Below are 19,271 nucleotides of genomic sequence, written 5' to 3'. Positions count from 1 at the left end.
CAACACTTTTTTTGTTTAAGACCATACCATGTATTGTTTCTCGCAGATTCATTATTGGGCCCTCTACTGGTTTAACTTGAAACAACATCAACATACAGGATGAAGAAACTCCCCAACATGTACAACAATTTGAGGTAAATCAATGAAACCAAAAGATTGTTAAGTTGCAAACGTCAATACACACATCGGCACAAGATATTTTATTAGTTAGACGACAAATTCAGCAGTTTTGAAAATGCATACCATGTACAAATGATGTAAAAATAATTATCTATTATTAGATAATTGTAATAATATAAATCCAATTACTCCTTTAAATGGCAGTTCATATCCAATCAAAGTATTATTGATTGACAACACAGTGTAGCTTAGTTTACAAGTTTATACCATAGGTTTTTAAATTCACAGAGACATTCAGGGAATCAACAGGACAACATTTAACCAACCCAATCCAGAGAGTGGTTATAGAGCAATTCTTTAGATAAAAAATTAATTAAGTACTGACATGATTATAACTGAGAAGTGCTTCCACACCTTTTCATACTAACTACTTTATAAATTAAGCGTTTTTAAACATGGTATTCTACAAAACTACATCTAGAAAGGGAATATCTCCAGAATAGGCTACATTGACAGTGTTCCTGGGGAAGGAATATCTTAAAAAAGAGATGGTCAGCACTAACAGTGGGTTAATAAGACATATTTATATTGATATTGATATATTATATGAACAATGTGAATGTGAGTAAATTTCTCAGAAGAGCTGTTCTTTTCTTCTGAATATTGAAATGATTAAAACATTGAATAATTTGGTCAACTTTACTTCTACTTGAATTGGAAGCACAACGTCATTCCCTGAGAGTGAAACTAGGCTTTTGAAATTCACAGTGAAAATCCTTAAAATGTATTGAAGTAATTGCTATAATACTTAAGATTCTCAGAGCACAAATTTTGTCCATATTTTTCAGTTTAATGTTACACTCTCAAGTACTTGTTAGTTATCTGCTGCTTTGAAAGTGCTAGAATACATGACAATTACTGTGATCCAAAGTCTCGTGGGTCAATCACAAAACTGATCTACATTTTCTCCTAACTACAAAAAACAAAAACAACAACACAAGGTTTCAGGGCAGTGTCAGCGTCTAAGGAAAAAGCAGATGGTTTGGAAAAAAACAATCATCACTACATCCATCAGCATTGTTTGTTCGATGGAGTGTTTGCTTACATTGAATTGAAGTGGTGAATCAGTTGTGATTCCTAATGAGATATTAACTTTAATATACTCCGCCCGCCAAGTCCAGCAGTGACCCAGCAGCCTCCTGTGCCTCAGCATCCAGCTGCAAGATCTCTACAGTCTCCAGGTCTAACTCAGTATCACCTGGCAGCACCAGGTACTGGTACTGTTGAGACTGGTAATAATGTAACTCAATGTACCCACTGTCTGACAGGGGGTCCTTCTCCATCTCTTCACAGACCTCCTCATGTTGGTAGTCCACTGACTCCATTGTGACAAGCTCCTCGTTATCAGGTGTCAAAGGGCATGTTGGGTTTTCAGAGAATGCCAGGTTATCGATGGCCAGGGTTTGGGATGAGGGCGAGGAGAGGAGGAGGGTGTGAGAAAGAGCATCTGCATTAGAGGAAAACAACAAAATAGGAAATGAAGAATCGGAAGCTGAAACATTAATATTAATGACATGTTCATACAGTCTGGTATGACAACCACTTCTCATGTACCTCTCTGAGCCTGCATGGAATATCGGCTCTCAAATAAAACAAGGGAACATAAAGGGGACTAAGCTTGACTATTGCTGTGTTGCCAAGGAAAAAGAAGGTGTTGCCATGACAACAGAACACAAACACAGGAACTACGTTGCATGCTGGGAAAGCTGCAGGGTGGGAGAAAAGCAGCAGGTAATAAAAATGTCAAAGAGAGCTGTTACCCCATTGAAGAAACTCTGTTGTCTTAAATTCATTAGGGTCAAACATGTTTGTTCACGTGTTTAATAAAGGACAAGAAGCTTCTGATATTCTCTACGTCACAATCATCACTAACCTGAAATCTCAAGAGAGTCACAAACTGCAGGCATCCCAAATTCAGCTCCTTCCAACCTGCACACAGTATTTTTGCAGAATGCATTGATTTGAGCAAGAAAGCAAGACAGTGTTAAAATGTCAAATTACTCAGCAATATTAAAACCAGACATCCACACAAAATAACTGAACAAAAAGTTTACTCAAGTCTGCAACTGATGTTTAACTGGCTCAGTGTTAGTTTGTCTTTAGTAACGGAATATAGTAAAATATGTCCATTGTAATTGACAAATCGTCCATTTTGGGTTAGTTATACATTTGATGATAAAAGAAAGCAGGATATGTTTTTTTGTTAAAAAACAATCCGTAGCTCATTTCTGTTTTGGAGTTTGTTGGGGGGGGGTTTCAGACAGAAAAGCGCTGGCTGTGCACTCTGCAGTGTTTTCATAAACACTTGTGAGAGTTTTTCATAGAAAGTGCTGCAGATATAAAACTTTTTTTTTCTGGTAGTTGACCAGGGCAAATGAGCTGTTCTTATCTCCCACTCTATAAAATGAATAACTAAAATAAATATAAAAAGCAATAGTTTGTGGCACATGTTTAAACGGTGTGGTTATACTCACAGTGCAGGCTTGTTTATCAGATTGCTGTTGGTGCTGTGATAACTGTGAGTCTTTCTCAGCACTTCAAGGAGCACCAGTCGATACTCTGGACACACACACCACAGAGATCCTTTTCCCACTGACTGAAACACAAACACACTCAATGTTAAACAGAAAATCTGTGAACCTTAAGCCACACTGACACATTGAAACTTATTAAAGCCATTACATACATGGGGTACATTACAACAATATCCTCGTAAGGCATTTTAATTTAAATCTCTCTACATGACCCTAGTTCTCTTTCTATGGCAAACGGGAGTCGTTTCCTCACCTGGCTCTTGTCCCTCTGAATGCGGCGGAAGCTCTTACTCAAGGACAGGTTGTGTCTGACAGAGTTCCTCCAGCCTCCGGAGGCAGTCCTGTAGAATGGGAAATTGTTGATAATCCATTCATAGATGTCTTTCACTGGCAGCCTCTTGTCAGGCGAATCTTCGATTGCCATGAAAATCAGACTACTGAAGGAGTATGGTGGTTTGGACGAGGCTTGAGGTAGAGGTTGGGTGGGTTGCGAGCCCTCTAGCTGAGGCAGTGTTGTCATTTTGGGGATGGGCTGCAGTGGCAGTAGGTTGCCCCTCTGATGTAGCCAGTTGAGACAGGTCAAGTCATCTTGGTCTGATATGTTTGACGGGCTCAGGCACTGAAGGGTTTGTCCGTCAAGACACTGAGACGCTGTGTAGTGTGAGAGAGGGGAGGAGGAGTGACTAGACTCGGCTGTTGATGGAGAAAATGAAGAAGGGGACGGTGGGAATGAAATGGGTGAGAGTGGAAGTGAAACACAGCCATTTGTCTGCTGCGGTGAGGAAGAGAAAGGAAGGGACACTTCACAAGTGTTAGGACACGGCGATGGTGGAGGCAGTATGTGAGAGCTATTCTCCATCTCTCCCAGAAGAAAACCTTTAGGTCCCTGCCGAGAAATATAAAAGATATTAAAAATATTAGCACAAACAACTAAAGTCAAGTCCATTTTATAATTGGGCTTCAAATGAACCCCAATTCTGTTGTCATAATATTACCATTTGCAATAAATACATCGCCAAAAGTTATTGCTGAATACACAGTAGGGAAATGTTTCTGTTAACATTTAACACTTTCAGGAGTTTCTAAGTTTATCCAGTGGACAGAGACCAGAGTACAATGGCCATGCTTTCAACACATTTTGATGCAGTTAAATGAAGCTAAAACTAGCTGTCAGCTATCTCAATTTTACTGATGATATAGAAAGCTTTCTGTATTTATTTTGGATTCAGGAAGGACATGCGTCAAACAGGTATTCTGATCAGTAAAATAGAAACTGTGGGTTATAGCTCAAATGCTCTTTTAGGTTTTAGTTGATTGCTTTCATATTACAGTATATTTGTAATATTGAACAATGTGAACTCACATATGTTTGTAATACATTCAGGCCTAAAAGTCATTATAGGTCAACTAAAACAATGACCTTCATAACAGCAGGTGGAGACTTAAATCTAATATATATTTAACCATTTGAAACACACAGAAAATTCAATACAGTGTAAATACATCAGGTTTAAGCTTCACGCTCAAAATGCAGATGGAAAATGTGAGAAGAAAATCTTCTTAGCTTGCTTTAGTTAAATTTTAGCTGTCTGTTCCTCTCTGACCAACATCTTGCTCAAACGTTCAGAGGTCACTGTCAAAAGACTTCAGGTGTAACAAAGAGTAAACAGATGCAGCTCTCTCATCTCACAACTGCAGCTCCTATTAGTCAGGCATAATTTAGGTGTGCTTGCATCGATTAAATGCTTTAAACAAAGTATTCATATAATTGTTGTAAATAAAATCTGATGTAAAAGTGCACAGAAGTTTAGAAGCCTTACCTGTGTGAAGCCACATGGCTCTACAGTTCAGTCAAAGAGGCAAATGGCGGAACAATATAAAGTTTCATTTAGTTGTGAGAGCCGCCTTTTCCCCTCACAGGTAACACACAGTGGTCGAGGCTATTGCTTCAAATGTAGAATGAAACCACTTACTCACCAAATTACCAAAAGAATTATCCGGGCAGGACTCTGCGCCCCTTAAATGTCCATAACAACTTGTTCAAAGGTATTGGATGAAACTCTGGCGTTTAAAAGTATTTCGGAGTCGAAAACCTCTACCTCCGTGTTCTGTTGCCGTCTGCGGTTTCCATGGATACCAAAAAGACGCTTTGCACGGCGCGCGCTCATAGGCGCGCTCCTTCAACGAATGGACAGTCTCACATCAAGCCAGCAACATGAGGAGGCGAGACACGGTTTACCTGGTAGAGCATTACTGCAAACATAGCTTTACATAGATAATTGTGAAGCATTTGGGAAATAGCAGAAACCATAGTAAAATAGTGGGTCCAAACTTCCAGCTGTAATATAGCCTACCCTTTATCATTTGTAATACTTGCATAATAAAATCAGCGTGATCTCAGTTTACTATCTCTAACTGGTTTAATGAGAAAATGTACATTTTATGAGCTCATCAGTTGTGTGCAAATGTTCAATCTATATAGTAACTCGTTAAGTTATTTCTTAAACAAATGTCATGAATTATAAAATAGCTTAAATGATATTGAGATAACTTAAAATTTGAATTTAAAAATCTCATTTAAATCACCTACACCTTTGCATCAAAAGATGTTAGACAATAAATCATTACCATCTTAAATGTTGCATTTATCATAAATTGTCACTAAATAAGCGTTATTAATTTGCTTTTACTTCAAAATTGTAAATGAACAGTTATTGAGGTTCACAAATTTTAGCTTTGGTACCATCTTCAGAAATTAAGTTACTACACGTACAAACGCTTTGTATAACCAAAAGAATGACAAAACTGAATGCACAAAGCTAAATATATTTATTTTTTTCTACAAAAAATCCAAACAGGTTCATGCTTTGTCAAATGTAGATAAATAAAATCCAGAACTTACAAGAGGAAAAGGTAGAATGCAACATTGCCAAACCAGAAAAGTGGCACTTGAATCACTGGTGTAATGTACATTTCTGTCTTTGTAAATACTGGAAAGCATGTCTATGGACATCATGTAAAAATGAATCTTAAACTTTGATGATGACAGCCCTTGTTTGTCAAGTAAGGGGCCACAAATAAGCATTTGTCTATGTAACTGTACACTGATGGTGGAAAACAAGTCTTCCAGTCAGACATGTTCTGTGTCACACTTTGTGGTTCAAATCAGTGAAACCTTTAAAACAGACTACATGTTTGAGTTTACTGACAAAACACCATATAAAGAGGTGTACAATCACCCAACAAACAAATTGTGTGGGTCCAACACACTTGGACTTTAGGTTATTGAATTCCTCTCGGTCACCTGACCAAGTGAGAGGTTAACCAGTAAATGATAATTGGCTGAAAGACTGCAGTAGCCACAGTGATATAAAGGCGAAACTGAGGTTTGGCACTTGATCCAGTTCCCATGGAGTCCGAGGAGAGCGAGGTCAGGATCTTCATTCTCAGAGATCGCACCTGTGAACATAGCATCATGCAGTTAGAAAGCCAAGTTTATTAAAGGAAAAGTTCAAAATGTTTGGAAATGTGCATAATCCCCTTACTACAGACAACTGGATGAGATATTTTAGGGGTTTGGTCTTGACTTTTTCAGGCCAAGACCAGTAAATTCCTCATATTCAACAAGACATGCTATCCTTTTTAACCATCCAACAGAATAAACTGAGCTTACCATCTTCATATTCAATGTGCACCAGGACAGTGAACTATTGTGACTCTTCACATTTTTCTGAGTATTGGCTCTCAATAACCACTCAGTTTTTATTATCCCTTGTTAGCAAAAAGCCTTGCCTGAAGAACCGATATATTCAGTTAAATAAGAATATCACGTTGGGTGATTTTTTTTGATCAAGGCCAGTGTGATGCCCTCTCCTCCTTCCTCTTCACTTGTGCAGCTGCGAGAGCACATGCCCACTCGCAAACGTGCATGAATAGGCGCTCTGTCACTGTGATGGTAAGTCACACTGAAGCAAAGGCAGACATCAGATAATTTAGGCAATAGTATAGGAGGACATGTTCTAGTAGGCGCTGGAATTAGCCCAGAACATTTTGAATTTAGTCCCAGATTTTATGAGAAATGTAAACCAGCTGCCAGATTGTCAACTTCCCCACCCTTCTCCCTCAGTTCTGCTCCATTGAGTCTATTTTTCTCTGTCAATTGCTTAAACATTTACTATGCACTTAAGTTACAGGGGCAGAAGGGAAAGAGAAGAGGTGTAGCAGGGTTATCCTTGAGGAAAACCAAAAACAAACCAGATCAGTAGTACAGTGTAAGCAGTTAGACCATGACTTCACTTTGCTGTAAATGTAAACTAAGATTACTTAGTCTTATGTTTCTCTCCATCTTGATCAGAAGTGTTGTGTTTTATTAGCACCATTGTGTGACAACACAGTATGCTTTGACATGATCTGTTTAGACAGCTCGGTTTAGATATATACATACAGTGGAAGGAGTTAATAAGGACTCAAAGTACTTACAATGAAGACCACAAGTGCACAAGAGGACCAGACAAGGGCCACATAGTAACCATCACTGCCGAACAGTAAGCCACACAACACTGTGAAGATCATCCTAAGAGAGAGGCATACACAGGACGGCTTATGAACAAAAATACATCAGGCTAATAAGCTTTTAATTGAACTTTTGGTCTGATTTTACACAAGTCTAAAAGGTGTGAATATGCTTTTCAGCCTCTAATCAAAGGTTTTTATCTCACTATGTGAGAGACAGTTTTTATTGACGACATCTCAAATCAAAGCGACGTGAATTAACAACATGCTTTAATTGGATAATGTGACATTGAAGTATGCATTAAACACAAAGTGACCTTTACATTAGTGATTAAAATCTATTTATCGATAGCTTTGATTTAGTAGTTTTCAGTTTGATAAGTAATACACAGAAAGTTGGACATTGGGTCTAGAATTAACCACCACAATGACTTTCTCCGTCAGAAAAAAAGAAACGTTATATTTAGAATAACATGATATTTACCCAACATATTTGTATCCGCTGTAGGCAATAAGATCAAAGGTGGTGAGGTCGCTGTGTACCGTCAGGAGGTACAAACTCAACAACATCACCAACACCTCGATGATCATCCACACGAGGGCAGTGCTGGCACACAGTCCAAGAACCTCTGGACTGAACCTTCACACACGGACAATACACACCATCTCTTTGATTTGTTTATACAAGCTTATTGAGATACTGGGATATTAGAACACAAGAATCTTGTAAGTATTTCAAATCAAGCATACTGTGAGTCATAAAGTATATAAGAGGAGAAAAAAATAACACACCTCTTTTGAATGCCAAGAGCTATTCCAGCGAGTAAAATGTAGGTAATGAAAGCCATTGCTGAAAGAAAAAAAGGTTAACTTTAAGTATGACAAAGGCAGCCCATAATCCTCTGAAATCTTTGTACTAATACAACACTTACTTGGTATGTACAGATCAGGTGCGTTTACATCCTGTCTAGGAGTCAATGGAGTGTCTCGATGATACCGAACTTCCCAATCCTACCGACAACAGACAGAGACGGTATGAATCATCCTGCTCAGTTTAACAGCTACATGCAAAACATTCTTCATGCTATTTTCACCTTCAGTGTGATTGGCTTTCTCTTAAATGTGCTGCTCTTTTTAAAAGGACAGCCGAATGAAAAGACCAAAAGTCTTAACACTTTAGAACATGTGTAACCTGTCTGTTCTTGTGAGAAACCCAGGCGCTCCAACAAAAGACTCTTGAATGCAGATTTTTCTTTTTTAAGGGCTCAGAAATTTTCCAAACAGTAAGTTCTGAAGGTTTTAGATACACAGTTCTGAAGCTGGCTCGTGTTGGCTCTAAGTGTTTGGCTCCAGAAGAGTGCAGAAGTGACTTGTTATAATAATTGGATCAACATAAACTAGAGCACACATGCTCACGGCAATGTACTAACATGTCAGTTGAGAAGGAGTGTTTTTGATCAAAGGGTGTTATTTCACATTCATGTGGTGTTTAGGTCAAAGGGAGGGATCTTACCTGGCAGGGAACAATTCAGATACATGTATATATGACACCAGTAACTTGTTGTTGAGGGTGAGAAACTCTTTGTCCCTGTGTCCAGGGACTATAGATATTATTAACTTACAGCTAACTCTGGTACAGCCAATAGGCTGTACACTCACCCTGTCAAATTAAACGAATACATTCATTAATACCACATGGTTATTGATAATACATGTATTATTAATGACAGTATTGTTTCTGTCCAGGAATATTAAACTAGATTAGTTGGGAAAAGTTATTGAGCCTGTCAACACGTATTTTCGTGCTTTAAAAGAACATACAGATTTTTATTATAGTTCAAAAAACAACCTTACAACGTGGAAAATGTGATCATCCAAGGAGCACATGAAGGCACCATTATATCTTAAATAAACATGACTTAATTTATCGAATCGGTTCAATAATTGCTCTCTATGCAGACCACACATCACAAATACTGAACACCATGTTTAGGTTAACAGTATGCAGGATTATACTGTCATTTGTACTCTGTACAGTTCATACATTATCAGTGCACAGACTGTTTGGAGTACTGACATGATTTCTTATCTCAGTGTGTTACAGTGTGTGGGAATAAAGTGAGCTCAGTATACTTTTGTTTACACTCTGGCAGTCACAGCGTTGTTATGTTCATAAATAATCTGGAGTAGTGATAAAGTGGCTCATTATCTTCTTTGCGTGGTTAGAACTTGATAAATGGCTGAAAAATGGATAGCACAGAAAGTTATCAAGCAGCCATTTAGTCGTTCTGTACACTAAGAACAAAAATTACCTGATGCGTATAAGGGAACATGAGGATCATTAGTTTCTTCATAACATATCTGGTGTCGACAGCGAAGAAGTATTTCAGCTTGTTCACGGCCATAAATCTGCTGAGCTGAAAGGCAGAGCACAAACATAAACTCAGCAGGCTTGGTGTGAAAGCCTTCCAAAGTGAATAAATAATATTGAGTCATAGACATTTCTTAAGAAGGCTGTGTCCTCAGCATTATGAATCCCTTTAGCTTGACATCAAATATGCTGAACCACACATGTATCAAAGTTGTCCATCCAGTAGAGCAACATCAGTTTTAAGTGTGTGGCGACGAGGGGAACTAAAAATTCCTGAATGAGAGCCTTCACTGGTTATTATATTATGTTATGTTATGTTGGAGGGCAGACAAAAAAATTATGTTCTTAACTGAAAATCTGTCCACAAAGTCTTAACTTTATTTAAAGGATACTGGGTTATCTCCTCATCCCTCCATTAAAAACGTAATGTTTCTCTCTCGTGTCCCTTTTTTTCCTCACCTCTTTGTTGACCATATCCTTTCCTTGGTTGGCTAATGACGAGCCATACATCATTGCAGCATTGGCCATTGGGTCGGCAAACAGATTGTCCGCCCCAGAACCTCCTTGCATGTCATTTGGAGGTACTCCCATATTGTACCCTGGAGTGTAATATCCTGGACTGTTCATTGCTGGTGCTGCAGAGCTGGTGTCTTCAAACAGGACAGAATCTGCTGTTGGTGGAGCTGGACGAGCTCTCTGTTTTGCTTTAAAAAAAAGATAGATATGATTATTATTTATTTTAAAAAAATATTTAAAGAACAACATATAACTTATTATTCCCAATAACAAACATAAACAAACAGAAATCTACAGTTATAGGTTAATACAGTGTCTCCAAAACTTCTTCTGCCAGTCCAACCTTGAACAGATAAAACCATTCAAGGCCCTTACCCCTCACCACACATGGACACATAGTGTAAACATATATCGACATGCACTGAACACACTGTCAGTCACACTCTTTGCTCACAAATTCCTATATTTTTTAAAATTGATCTCAAACATTGGCTGAAAAAAGGACAGAATAGTAATTCAGTGTCAGACAACAAACTGGGAAAAAATAAGCCCCTGTTAAGAGGACGAAAAAGTGATACCGTGAATGTAACGTGAAAAATGTGACAAAATGTGTGACATCTGGTATCCTGGTGTTTTCAGCCTAACATTTCCATCCATCCATCCATCCAATAGATAATATGTTTTGCTGAATGTAGATAGCATGAAGAGCTTCTTAATTCTTGATTATAATTCAGAATTTTCAAGAACTTCATGTGAAGGTTTTTTTTTCCTCATGGATCACTGTGTTTGTGTAATTACCTTAAACTGGTGCTTTTTTGCAATAAATCCTCCACATAGGTTACAGTATTCTGTTTGTTAAAAGTTTAATGAAACAAAAATATTGATTCAACTTAATATTTGGAGACTGTGATGACTAGGGTGCTATCAAATGTCATTAAGTTGTATTTGTTCATGTATATTACTGGGTGACACCTTCATGCAGGCCACATATTTACAGAAATGTAAGCCTGATTATATATTTTTACTTCAAAGAGTTAAACCTTTTACTGTCACAGTTTATGTGATGTTTTCTTTCTTTAACAAGGAAACAGGAAGAAGCTGCTGCGGTTGGATTTTTTAGCAAAAAAACATTTTTTTTTTAAACTATTTCATGTAAGGTGATTCATGTTTCCACTTACTTGCTCGGTATCCATGATGTGGCAGGTCCATTATGACTTTATTTCACTGATGTTAGCTTTGAGTAAAAACAATGAAATGTAAGAAACACAGACGAACATGCACACAATTCACTAACTACGACCAATGATTCATCTCGGTTAGCAAACTGAATAAAGGTTTAAAATATGACAGCGTACAATGTTAAATCCACTTGATATGAAGAAGAGCCTGACTGTGAATATGTACAAGCTAAAGTTGTTGCCAGGTGATGCTAGCTAACTAGCGAGACAAGCTAAGTTAACGTATTTTTTTAAACTACTACTTGCCTGAGATATGTGACACACACGTATTTAACATTTAATATTAGTATTTCGTCCACATACAGCTATCAGAGCGTACAATGTGACGCTTATTAAGTACATATGAATTGATAGCAGCACTTACCTACACCGCTAGCGATGTTAGCTAGCTACGTGGCTCTCAGACTGATCCCTCCCAGCGTGCCTGCGTGGCACACAGTACACACCACAGTACAATAACACTGTGGAGTTACTAACACACAGCCAAACTTCAGTACCTAATTTTGTGTGAAGCCATTAACTTATCTATTTTCTATCTATCATTTACCGTGTATGGGTACAGCAAGCTATGATCCTGGGCTCTACACAGCAACAGTCGTTTAATGTGTCAAAACAGAAGTTAAACAACAGGAGAATAAAACTATGATCCTTCGTTTTATCAGACATTAAAATTTAACTTATTTATTTTACTCTTCAAGAGAAAAGGGGTTGATGCATTACAAATGCCAGGGTTAACAGTCACGTTTTCCCACTAAAAACTCGACTTGCCTAATTATTTGTAGTATTGTAAAATTTATCAAAGTATTTATTTTTGGAGAATAATATTTTTCCTCATAAAAACGAAACTGAAGAGATTTTTTTTCTTCTATTTTCACTTTTGGTACTATGGTACAGATGGACGTCAAGATCGACATATTCTAAATTAATTAACGCCCCTGTTTTTAATGTACTTTTACAATTTTAAAATAATAAAAATAATATGTCCACAGTTTTATAATACAAAAGGTTGTAAGAAGATAATAGTATATTCAAAAGTATTCATGCTTAAATTGAGTTGAATCATTTGTTCATATCAGACAGTATAGGCCAATGTTAACATTACCTCACAAATCATTATTTACATAATTACAGCAGTCTTGGTACTGACATGCTCAAACTTGCATTGTACACTCACAGGCACAAAGGTGTGTCTTTGGTTCTTTAAAGACAGTTACAACACAGACCATATTCAATAAATTAAAAAATATTTGGCATGATGATGCACTTCTGCCCTGTGAAGCACGTGTGTGTGGGTGGGTGTGTGGGTGTGTGGGTGGGTTTTTGTCAATGCATGTGGAGTGTCTTAAGGGTGAGTAAATCATAATGGAATCTAAACTCCCTCCTCCTCCATCAGAAAATGTGACATTTTGGAGGGAAATGAAGTATAAAAATTAAAAACAACAGCTTACCAAAGCTCACATATGTGATTGTCAGAAACACATCCTTTTGTTTTATTAAATGGACATGTGGTTTAAATCGACCTTTACTGACAAAGTTTAAGACAGAAAAGCAGCCTGTGGGTGAATTACAGCATAATCAGGGGGAAAAGGTGTCAAACATTACAATTAGAGACACAGAGAGCGTGTCATCATTGCATTCCTAAGGCAGTAGTCATCTGACGCTAACCTTTACCCTACAGTGTTGGGTGGTATCATATGATACCACCCAACACTGTGAAAACAACAACATTTTGCATAGATTCCTTATTATTACAGTGTGACTTAATAGCAAATGAGCTGATGAGTAACATACTAACATGTTATTCAGGCTATTAACTCTCTGCTCTCATTCATAATTTATAAAGAAACTGAAACCTGTAGTTCAATATCTCAGTTTCAAAATATGTGTCATTAATCTGTGGTATTTTTTCACACCTTTCTGCTCTGTGGACTGAACTAGAAACTGTCACTCCAATTCTAGATATAAGTAACAATCCTTAAGAATTAGCATTAATTTGAGACATTGATGTAACAGCCAGCAGCTTGGAGAAATCAGCCCTTTGCCGGGAACTCTGTCCTTAGGGACTGCAAGGTCAGCAGCTGTTCTGTCAAAGTAAGCCCTTCAAATCTACTGCATGCACTTTTTTCAATCTGTACTAGGTACTATAAAGTGATAGGTAGTAAAAAACAGTTACTGAAACGGATGGTGAAATAATCAAGCAGCATTGGAATTGACTGACTCATTGCCACAGGCATGCATACACATTGATGTGGTTTGTAAAGTGAGAGTGACTGCCAAAAACCTCAGCACATTTAGGCACAAGCTCCCAAGCTTTGCCCCCTGTATAAAGACATTTTGTCTATCTGCTTTTTCTTCACCGACCTGCAACTATACTTTGTAAGTTTATTTTTCATAACATTTCAAAGGTGATAATGTGTGCTACCATAAGCCATAGTGACTTCTGTTTAAAAAGTACATTGATTTCATCATTTCATTTTAAACTTCTGAAATGTATCTGAAAATTACAACTGGAAATTGGAATTTTCATCATAATGATATGTATGAATTTAAGTTAAATGAATGAAAGATTAATTGATTTTGTTATATTGTCAAACAACATTCAATTTAAGAGTGAAATCAGTTCTAAATAACAGGTTTTATTGATAAGTATCAGCTGTAGAAAAAATGACAATAAATACAAACAGGAATAACCCTTAAGACATGTTGGAAAACACTTTTTGGTTTTACTTGGAGAAAAAAAAACAATTAATTATCATTTTTTTCTGATTTTATATTTTGGTGACAATTTATTTTAATTTAATTTTTAAAGCATATATTTGTCTTTTAAAATGTAACAATTTACTTTCAGACTTTGCCAAATTAGTTTTCCCCTTAGCTTGAGTCAAATATAGTGTGAGTTTCACTGGCGTATAACTCTTTCGTAGTAATTTTCAGTTATTATATTAGTAATACTCAACCACAGAAACCTTAGAGCAGACCCGTCTTAGGGATCCCACTTTACTCTCTGGAGGAAACTCTCACCAAATATGGTCAATGACGTCACAGCACGTGGTCGATTCGTGAGAGATTCCAGACAGCTCTATTTCCCGTAACTACCGAGGGGCGTGGTGCACCTATAGAGCAGCTTTAAGAGTTTACACCCTCACAATCACTCCCAGACTTTGGCTTGTACATTAATGACTCAGGACAAGAGGATGTACTAAAACTCGTTTTCGGAAGTTTTAAGGCGATTTGGGGGAAAAAACGAGGCGACATTTCCTTCCTCGTTCCCCCTTGTAGACAGAAGTGTTTGGACTCTACCGATTTACCGCAAGAAGGTGGGCTTGCCCCAAGTTTGAATTGACACACACTAGAGTCAACCCGAAAGTAAATTCGTGAGACCCGAAGACTATATTCACAGCTGGGTTACATTTCCCAAACGATTTTAAGTGAAAGGATGTACCGAAACTTTGGAAATCAAGGACGAGGCAACCCGGCGTACACAGGCAACGTGTCCGGCTCGAACTCATCATCCCTGGGAGGCACGAGCACCTCCACCACACAACAGGAGCAGGTAGGTGTGCTCCCATTGAAACTAGGTTACAGGTTGTACTTGGAAGTAAGGGGTCAAAGAGTGTTAATTCTATTGCAAAGAACTGAAATACATTTTTAAGCTGTAATGAAGTTTTAAAGTTGTATACGTATAGCAAAGTGTATGTATAGTTTTTAAAATTATTGTACTGCATAAATCAGAAGTAAAAACAAAAAAGCCTATTGTCAATTGTTTTTATTACATTTCAGTAGGCTACATCAGTAATAAAGCAGATAATGTAACTATGTGACAATAATAATAAATAAAAAAAATACTAGTAATATTGTTCATCCTATAATTACTGATGTTTTATTTAACTTACTTTTTATCTTGACCCCAGGCACCATATGATAGCCTATTATTGTGTTATTGATTATGTTATTCTAGGCCACACTGCTTTTCAACACATTTCATTCCTAGTTATTTTTTTCTGTGAAACAGACTTTTGTTTTGACTGTATTACTTTTCCTTTATTCCTAGAAGTTTACTATGGCTGGCAGCAATCAGTTCATACCCAGCCTCAACGCCATCACAAGCAACCAGGACCTCCAGTGGCTGGTTCAGCCCTCTCTTATGCACTCACCTGGCCCTTCAAGATCTCCAGCACCGCCTTACCCAACCCTATCAGGGGCTCGCCCGCTTGGTCCCCCACTTTCTCACTCACATCGACCAGGGGTCATAAGATCTGCTGCAAACATCAGTGGTTCAACAAGGCGCAGGAACGACGACCATGTAAGAAAACAGTCCCTAAATAACTACAACTTTCTTAAGATATAGTGCCAAGAAAGGTGTTTTGAAAATACAGAGTGCTGTGGATTTGTTGCATGTCTGTTGTTTAAAAGGTTAAATTGAGTGAAAATAAGAAGGACCTCTGTTGGGATTCATGTTTTCCAAGGGGTTGCAATCATCTTTTGTAACTAGTGTGTAATATCCTGTAATATCCTATGACACAACTGTGTAATTTCCTTTAGACTGACACACCAAATGGACCTACTAAGAAAAAAGATTAACATTTCAAGATTCATACGTAGCTCATTATTCAAGCATGTTTTCCATTCATAGGTAATTCAAATGGGCTCTTCAGAAATAAGCACACACTGTTTTTGTTTTTTTAATGGAGTTTACTTTGAGTCAATGTTGACTCTGTGAAATGATCACCTGTGACACACTGTTTGAATAGATTTGCTTTTTGTCAACAGAGCAGTGTTACGTGTAACAGTAAGATAACAGATGTTAAAGTGACCCAATTCAGCTTTAACTTTAGTCTTAAAAACCTTGGTCATCAGCAGCGCAGAGTGATTTCTCTGTCTTCATCAGTCACACGTTGGCACACTTCCCCGTCACAGTTTTGTTCTTGGAGTTGTAATGTTACAGGAAGTAGACTATCATGTGACTCACAGGGGCAAGTCATTTTGCTCTGACTCACGACTGAGTCATCGCTTGGGGTCTGAGTGTGACTCATCATCTTGAAAAGGGCGGGAAATATTGGATCAACTGTAATTATTCATAAAGGCGTTTGGAGAAGTCAGAGACAGAGTTACAAAAGCTCAGACATTTTAGAAATCATTCAGCCATCACAATTGTGATGACTCAGGGTGCACACATGGTGGTAGTATTTCTCCTGTTGAGGTGCCTGTGCTTGCCTCCCAGTAAGTCTCCATGTACTTTTATTTGAAAAAAAAAATCACAAACAAAGTTTAAAGAAAGACAGTTTCAAAATCCAACTTTGGATTTAAGAGGGTTTTTGAGATGTTGTTTAGTTATAATTGAAATTTTTTTAGATACTTTCTTAATCCCTGAGTGAAATTCTGGTTTTACTCCGTTATTGAGAGACATGCTTCTCACACACATAGGCCCGAAATACAAACAGGAGCTGTGGATATGCATAAGTGGAGAGAAGTCAGACTGGGACTGCCACACACTGCTCGGTGTGGACCAGAGCTGTTGGGAGTTTCAGTGCCATGCTCAAGGGCTTATAGGCAATATTCAGGAAGTGACCTGGCACCTCTCCAGCTAACAGACCAACTTTCATATTATGGTCCACACCAGGCCTTGGACAGGGACACTAATATGTCGGGTTGACCAATTTCTCTGTATTTTAATCTTGTTTTCTTTGTTTTTCTCTCCAAAGCTGTCCCATGAAGAGATGGAGAGACGTAGAGTACGGAGGGAGCGGAATAAACTGGCAGCAGCCAAATGTCGAAATCGCCGTCGGGAGCTTACAGACACACTGCAAAATGTGAGTGAGCATTAATCAAAATGTCATATCACTAATTCTTGAAGGACAAGGTATTGGTTTCATTCAGGCATGACAAGGTTTTTAAATGTATGTTTCTCTGTTTTCCCCTCATACAGGAGACTGAAAAGCTAGAGGATGAAAAGTCTCGTTTACAGAAGGAAATTGCTGAACTACAAAAGGAAAAAGACAAGCTTGAACTGGTGTTCGAGGCTCACCGCCCCATTTGTAAAATCGAGGACTCTGATTCAGATTATGACCCTCATCCATCTATTTCCTCTTTTGGAGGCATCAAGATGGAGCCCGAAGACTCCAGTAGACCCGGACCCTCAACTAAAATATCAACAAAGATGGAGAAGCCCAAACCGAAGATAACCATCCCCAGCAAGCCGATAGCATCTTCCTCCTCTGCTGCTGTCACTGAATCTGAGTCGCTCCACACCCCAGTCCTCACTTCCACTCCTTCTCTCACACCCTTCACAGCCAGCATGGTTTTTACTTATCCCTCTGCCCCCCTGGACACCGGCGCCTCTGCTTCCTCCCACAGTGCATCACATCAAGGAAATGCCCCACAGTCTCATGTTCCACAGCCCTGTGGGATTGCTCACCGTCGCAGCAGCAGTAGTGGGGACCAATCTGATCACTCCCTGCATTCCCCGACCATCCTCACCCTGTGATTGACGACACCATTCACTCTGACATAACACTAATGTTTATTTTGATGTGTTCAAAGGGTGTCGGAAAAAGGATCTGGGAGATTTGTTGGAAGAAAAAAAAAGATAGGCATTTCAAAATGAGCTGTGTGCGTCTACTTCATTTCCTCTTTTCAGAAAGTTAATTATTTGCGTAGATGAGATTTGAACTAGTGGCATTATCGAGATAAGAATCTAACACTCTTTGCTGTGTCATAAACTCTTTATATTTCTAATATTTCTTTAAAAACTGTATGTCAGAATAAGTATGTTTTAGGTTTAGTATGTAAGCATTGCATGCAGAGAATATAATCTATAATGAACTATAAAAGCTAACTTTTTTATATATAACTTTATTAATATATTGAAAATGATAATTTAGTATAATGCTTCAATAAATTACTTCTTACATTGTTACATTATGGTATGAAATACTTTATATGTTCGCACTAAAGGGAAACTTAGAAATAAATGGTCCTTATTTTTTTATGGAACTTTAAAGAATCATAAATTTGTCTATGAAAACTATTGACCACTAAGGCTGGACCATAGGAGTTAATGACATCATCATGTATTTATTTTTGAGAATTTAATATATTTTTGGTAATGTGTTCAGACAAGTGAACTTGTTTTGGTGGGCAGTGCCTTACTTTACCATTTGACAAAGCTGTACTACTTTACAGGAAATAAAGAAAAATGGTTCATGGCTGTGTTAAACATTTTGTGTGTCATATTATTATGATTATTAAAAATAAAATCAATGGTGTATTTGATGAAACTGACATGCATCTTCATAAAAACACACATTCTGTTTAGAATAATTCATTCAGTCATTTAAAGTGTTTGAATGTTTTTGAACACACCAGAATACACTCGAACATGACTTTTGTATGACTGAAAGAAGTATCAATTAACTGATTAATCCTCTGATTGAAGAAACACTGAAACTCACATTCAATTCTACAAACATGTTTGAATCCTCTCAGTGAGCTCCTAACTTGTGAGCAAGAAGGTGGGATTTAGAAACCCTGTAAGGGCAACTCTGAGTGAGGAGGTGTGGTTGACCCTGTTGCTCGCTATGGAATTTGTTTTTAGAGGCTTTTATTGGTTAATCTTACACACATATAGTGTACTGTATATTGTGTGTGTGTGTGTGTGTGTGTGTGTGTGTGTAGACTTTTTGGGGTAAAATTAATGAAAATAAAATGATTGAAAACAAAATCTATAGTCAGACATTCTGTAATCATAAACACTAAAAATAAAAAATACTTATAAATTATACGTCTACAAATGTTTAAAATCACTTCTTCACCTGCTGATAGTTATACTAGCAGGTAAAAAGCCTCGATTAGTGATTGGATGCACCTGTGGAGGAAACTACATGCGGAGAAACTCAACATGCATGTCTCACTTGACTGAAA

At 37.7% G+C, this 19,271-nt stretch overlaps 3 protein-coding genes and 1 long non-coding RNA gene across 9 annotated transcripts; 2 read left to right on the top strand and 2 right to left on the bottom strand.

Annotated features, from left to right (window-relative positions):
* The first annotated feature begins 44 nt into the window (after positions 1-44).
* On the top strand, positions 45-1,593 carry LOC306829844. The gene is made up of 3 exons (XR_013779916.1): positions 45-134; positions 1,302-1,391; positions 1,474-1,593. It is a non-coding gene; the product is annotated as an uncharacterized lncRNA (long non-coding RNA).
* On the bottom strand, positions 961-4,857 carry LOC306829839 (forkhead box protein N2-like). 4 transcript variants are annotated; one of them, XM_079353013.1, is made up of 6 exons: positions 4,535-4,857; positions 2,968-3,600; positions 2,655-2,776; positions 2,054-2,109; positions 1,226-1,627; positions 961-1,142 (listed from the first exon to the last, which is right to left on the bottom strand). In XM_079353013.1, the coding sequence occupies exons 2-5, from the start codon at positions 3,571-3,573 to the stop codon at positions 1,275-1,277; spliced, it is 1,137 nt and encodes a 378-aa protein (XP_079209139.1). In that variant the 5' UTR covers positions 3,574-3,600; positions 4,535-4,857; the 3' UTR covers positions 961-1,142; positions 1,226-1,274. The 4 variants fall into 4 exon arrangements, with proteins under 4 accessions (XP_079209139.1, XP_079209138.1, XP_079209136.1 ...); XM_079353012.1 differs by having other exon boundaries at positions 961-1,627; positions 4,535-4,554; positions 4,692-4,857; XM_079353010.1 differs by having other exon boundaries at positions 961-1,627; positions 4,535-4,856.
* Positions 4,858-5,524: 667 nt separating this feature from the next.
* yif1a (Yip1 interacting factor homolog A) lies at positions 5,525-12,056 on the bottom strand. 2 transcript variants are annotated; one of them, XM_079353014.1, is made up of 10 exons: positions 11,899-12,056; positions 11,716-11,775; positions 11,292-11,347; positions 10,057-10,301; positions 9,539-9,643; positions 8,159-8,237; positions 8,019-8,076; positions 7,711-7,866; positions 7,194-7,287; positions 5,525-6,173 (listed from the first exon to the last, which is right to left on the bottom strand). In XM_079353014.1, the coding sequence occupies exons 3-10, from the start codon at positions 11,320-11,322 to the stop codon at positions 6,015-6,017; spliced, it is 927 nt and encodes a 308-aa protein (XP_079209140.1). In that variant the 5' UTR covers positions 11,323-11,347; positions 11,716-11,775; positions 11,899-12,056; the 3' UTR covers positions 5,525-6,014. The 2 variants fall into 2 exon arrangements, with proteins under 2 accessions (XP_079209140.1, XP_079209141.1); XM_079353015.1 differs by lacking the exon at positions 11,899-12,056 and having other exon boundaries at positions 11,716-11,787.
* A 2,196-nt stretch (positions 12,057-14,252) lies between these two features.
* Positions 14,253-18,567, top strand: fosl1a (FOS like 1, AP-1 transcription factor subunit a). 2 transcript variants are annotated; one of them, XM_079352763.1, is made up of 4 exons: positions 14,253-14,904; positions 15,406-15,654; positions 17,054-17,161; positions 17,278-18,567. In XM_079352763.1, exons 1-4 carry the CDS (start codon positions 14,788-14,790, stop codon positions 17,833-17,835), a joined length of 1,032 nt encoding a protein of 343 aa, XP_079208889.1. In that variant the 5' UTR covers positions 14,253-14,787; the 3' UTR covers positions 17,836-18,567. The 2 variants fall into 2 exon arrangements, with proteins under 2 accessions (XP_079208889.1, XP_079208888.1); XM_079352762.1 differs by having other exon boundaries at positions 14,256-14,904; positions 15,403-15,654.
* The last annotated feature ends 704 nt before the right edge of the window (positions 18,568-19,271 follow it).

The sequence above is a fragment of the Symphodus melops genome (genome assembly GCF_947650265.1).
Source record: "Symphodus melops genome assembly, chromosome: 9".
NCBI classification, from domain to species: Eukaryota; Metazoa; Chordata; class Actinopteri; order Labriformes; family Labridae; genus Symphodus; species Symphodus melops.
This window is presented reverse-complemented; position numbering and strand designations above follow the sequence as displayed.

Excerpts from the sequence above, each read along its gene's own strand:
- LOC306829839 (XM_079353013.1), bottom strand. The coding sequence starts at position 3,573 with ATGGAGAATAGCTCTCACATACTGCCTCCACCATCGCCGTGTCCTAAC. Across the intron at positions 2,110-2,654 it reads CTGATAAACAAGCCTGCACT|GTTGGAAGGAGCTGAATTTG; the intron begins GTGAGTATAACC and ends TACTGTGTGCAG. Across the intron at positions 1,628-2,053 it reads TGACTCTCTTGAGATTTCAG|ATGCTCTTTCTCACACCCTC; the intron begins GTTAGTGATGAT and ends CCTCTAATGCAG.
- yif1a (XM_079353014.1), bottom strand. The coding sequence starts at position 11,322 with ATGGACCTGCCACATCATGGATACCGAGCAA. Across the intron at positions 10,302-11,291 it reads ACATCATGGATACCGAGCAA|CAAAACAGAGAGCTCGTCCA; the intron begins GTAAGTGGAAAC and ends TTTTTTTTAAAG. Across the intron at positions 9,644-10,056 it reads AGGATATGGTCAACAAAGAG|CTCAGCAGATTTATGGCCGT; the intron begins GTGAGGAAAAAA and ends TCTGCCTTTCAG.
- fosl1a (XM_079352762.1), top strand. The coding sequence starts at position 14,788 with ATGTACCGAAACTTTGGAAATCAAGGACGAGGCAACCCGGCGTACACA. Across the intron at positions 14,905-15,402 it reads CCACCACACAACAGGAGCAG|AAGTTTACTATGGCTGGCAG; the intron begins GTAGGTGTGCTC and ends CTTTATTCCTAG. Across the intron at positions 15,655-17,053 it reads GGCGCAGGAACGACGACCAT|CTGTCCCATGAAGAGATGGA; the intron begins GTAAGAAAACAG and ends TTCTCTCCAAAG.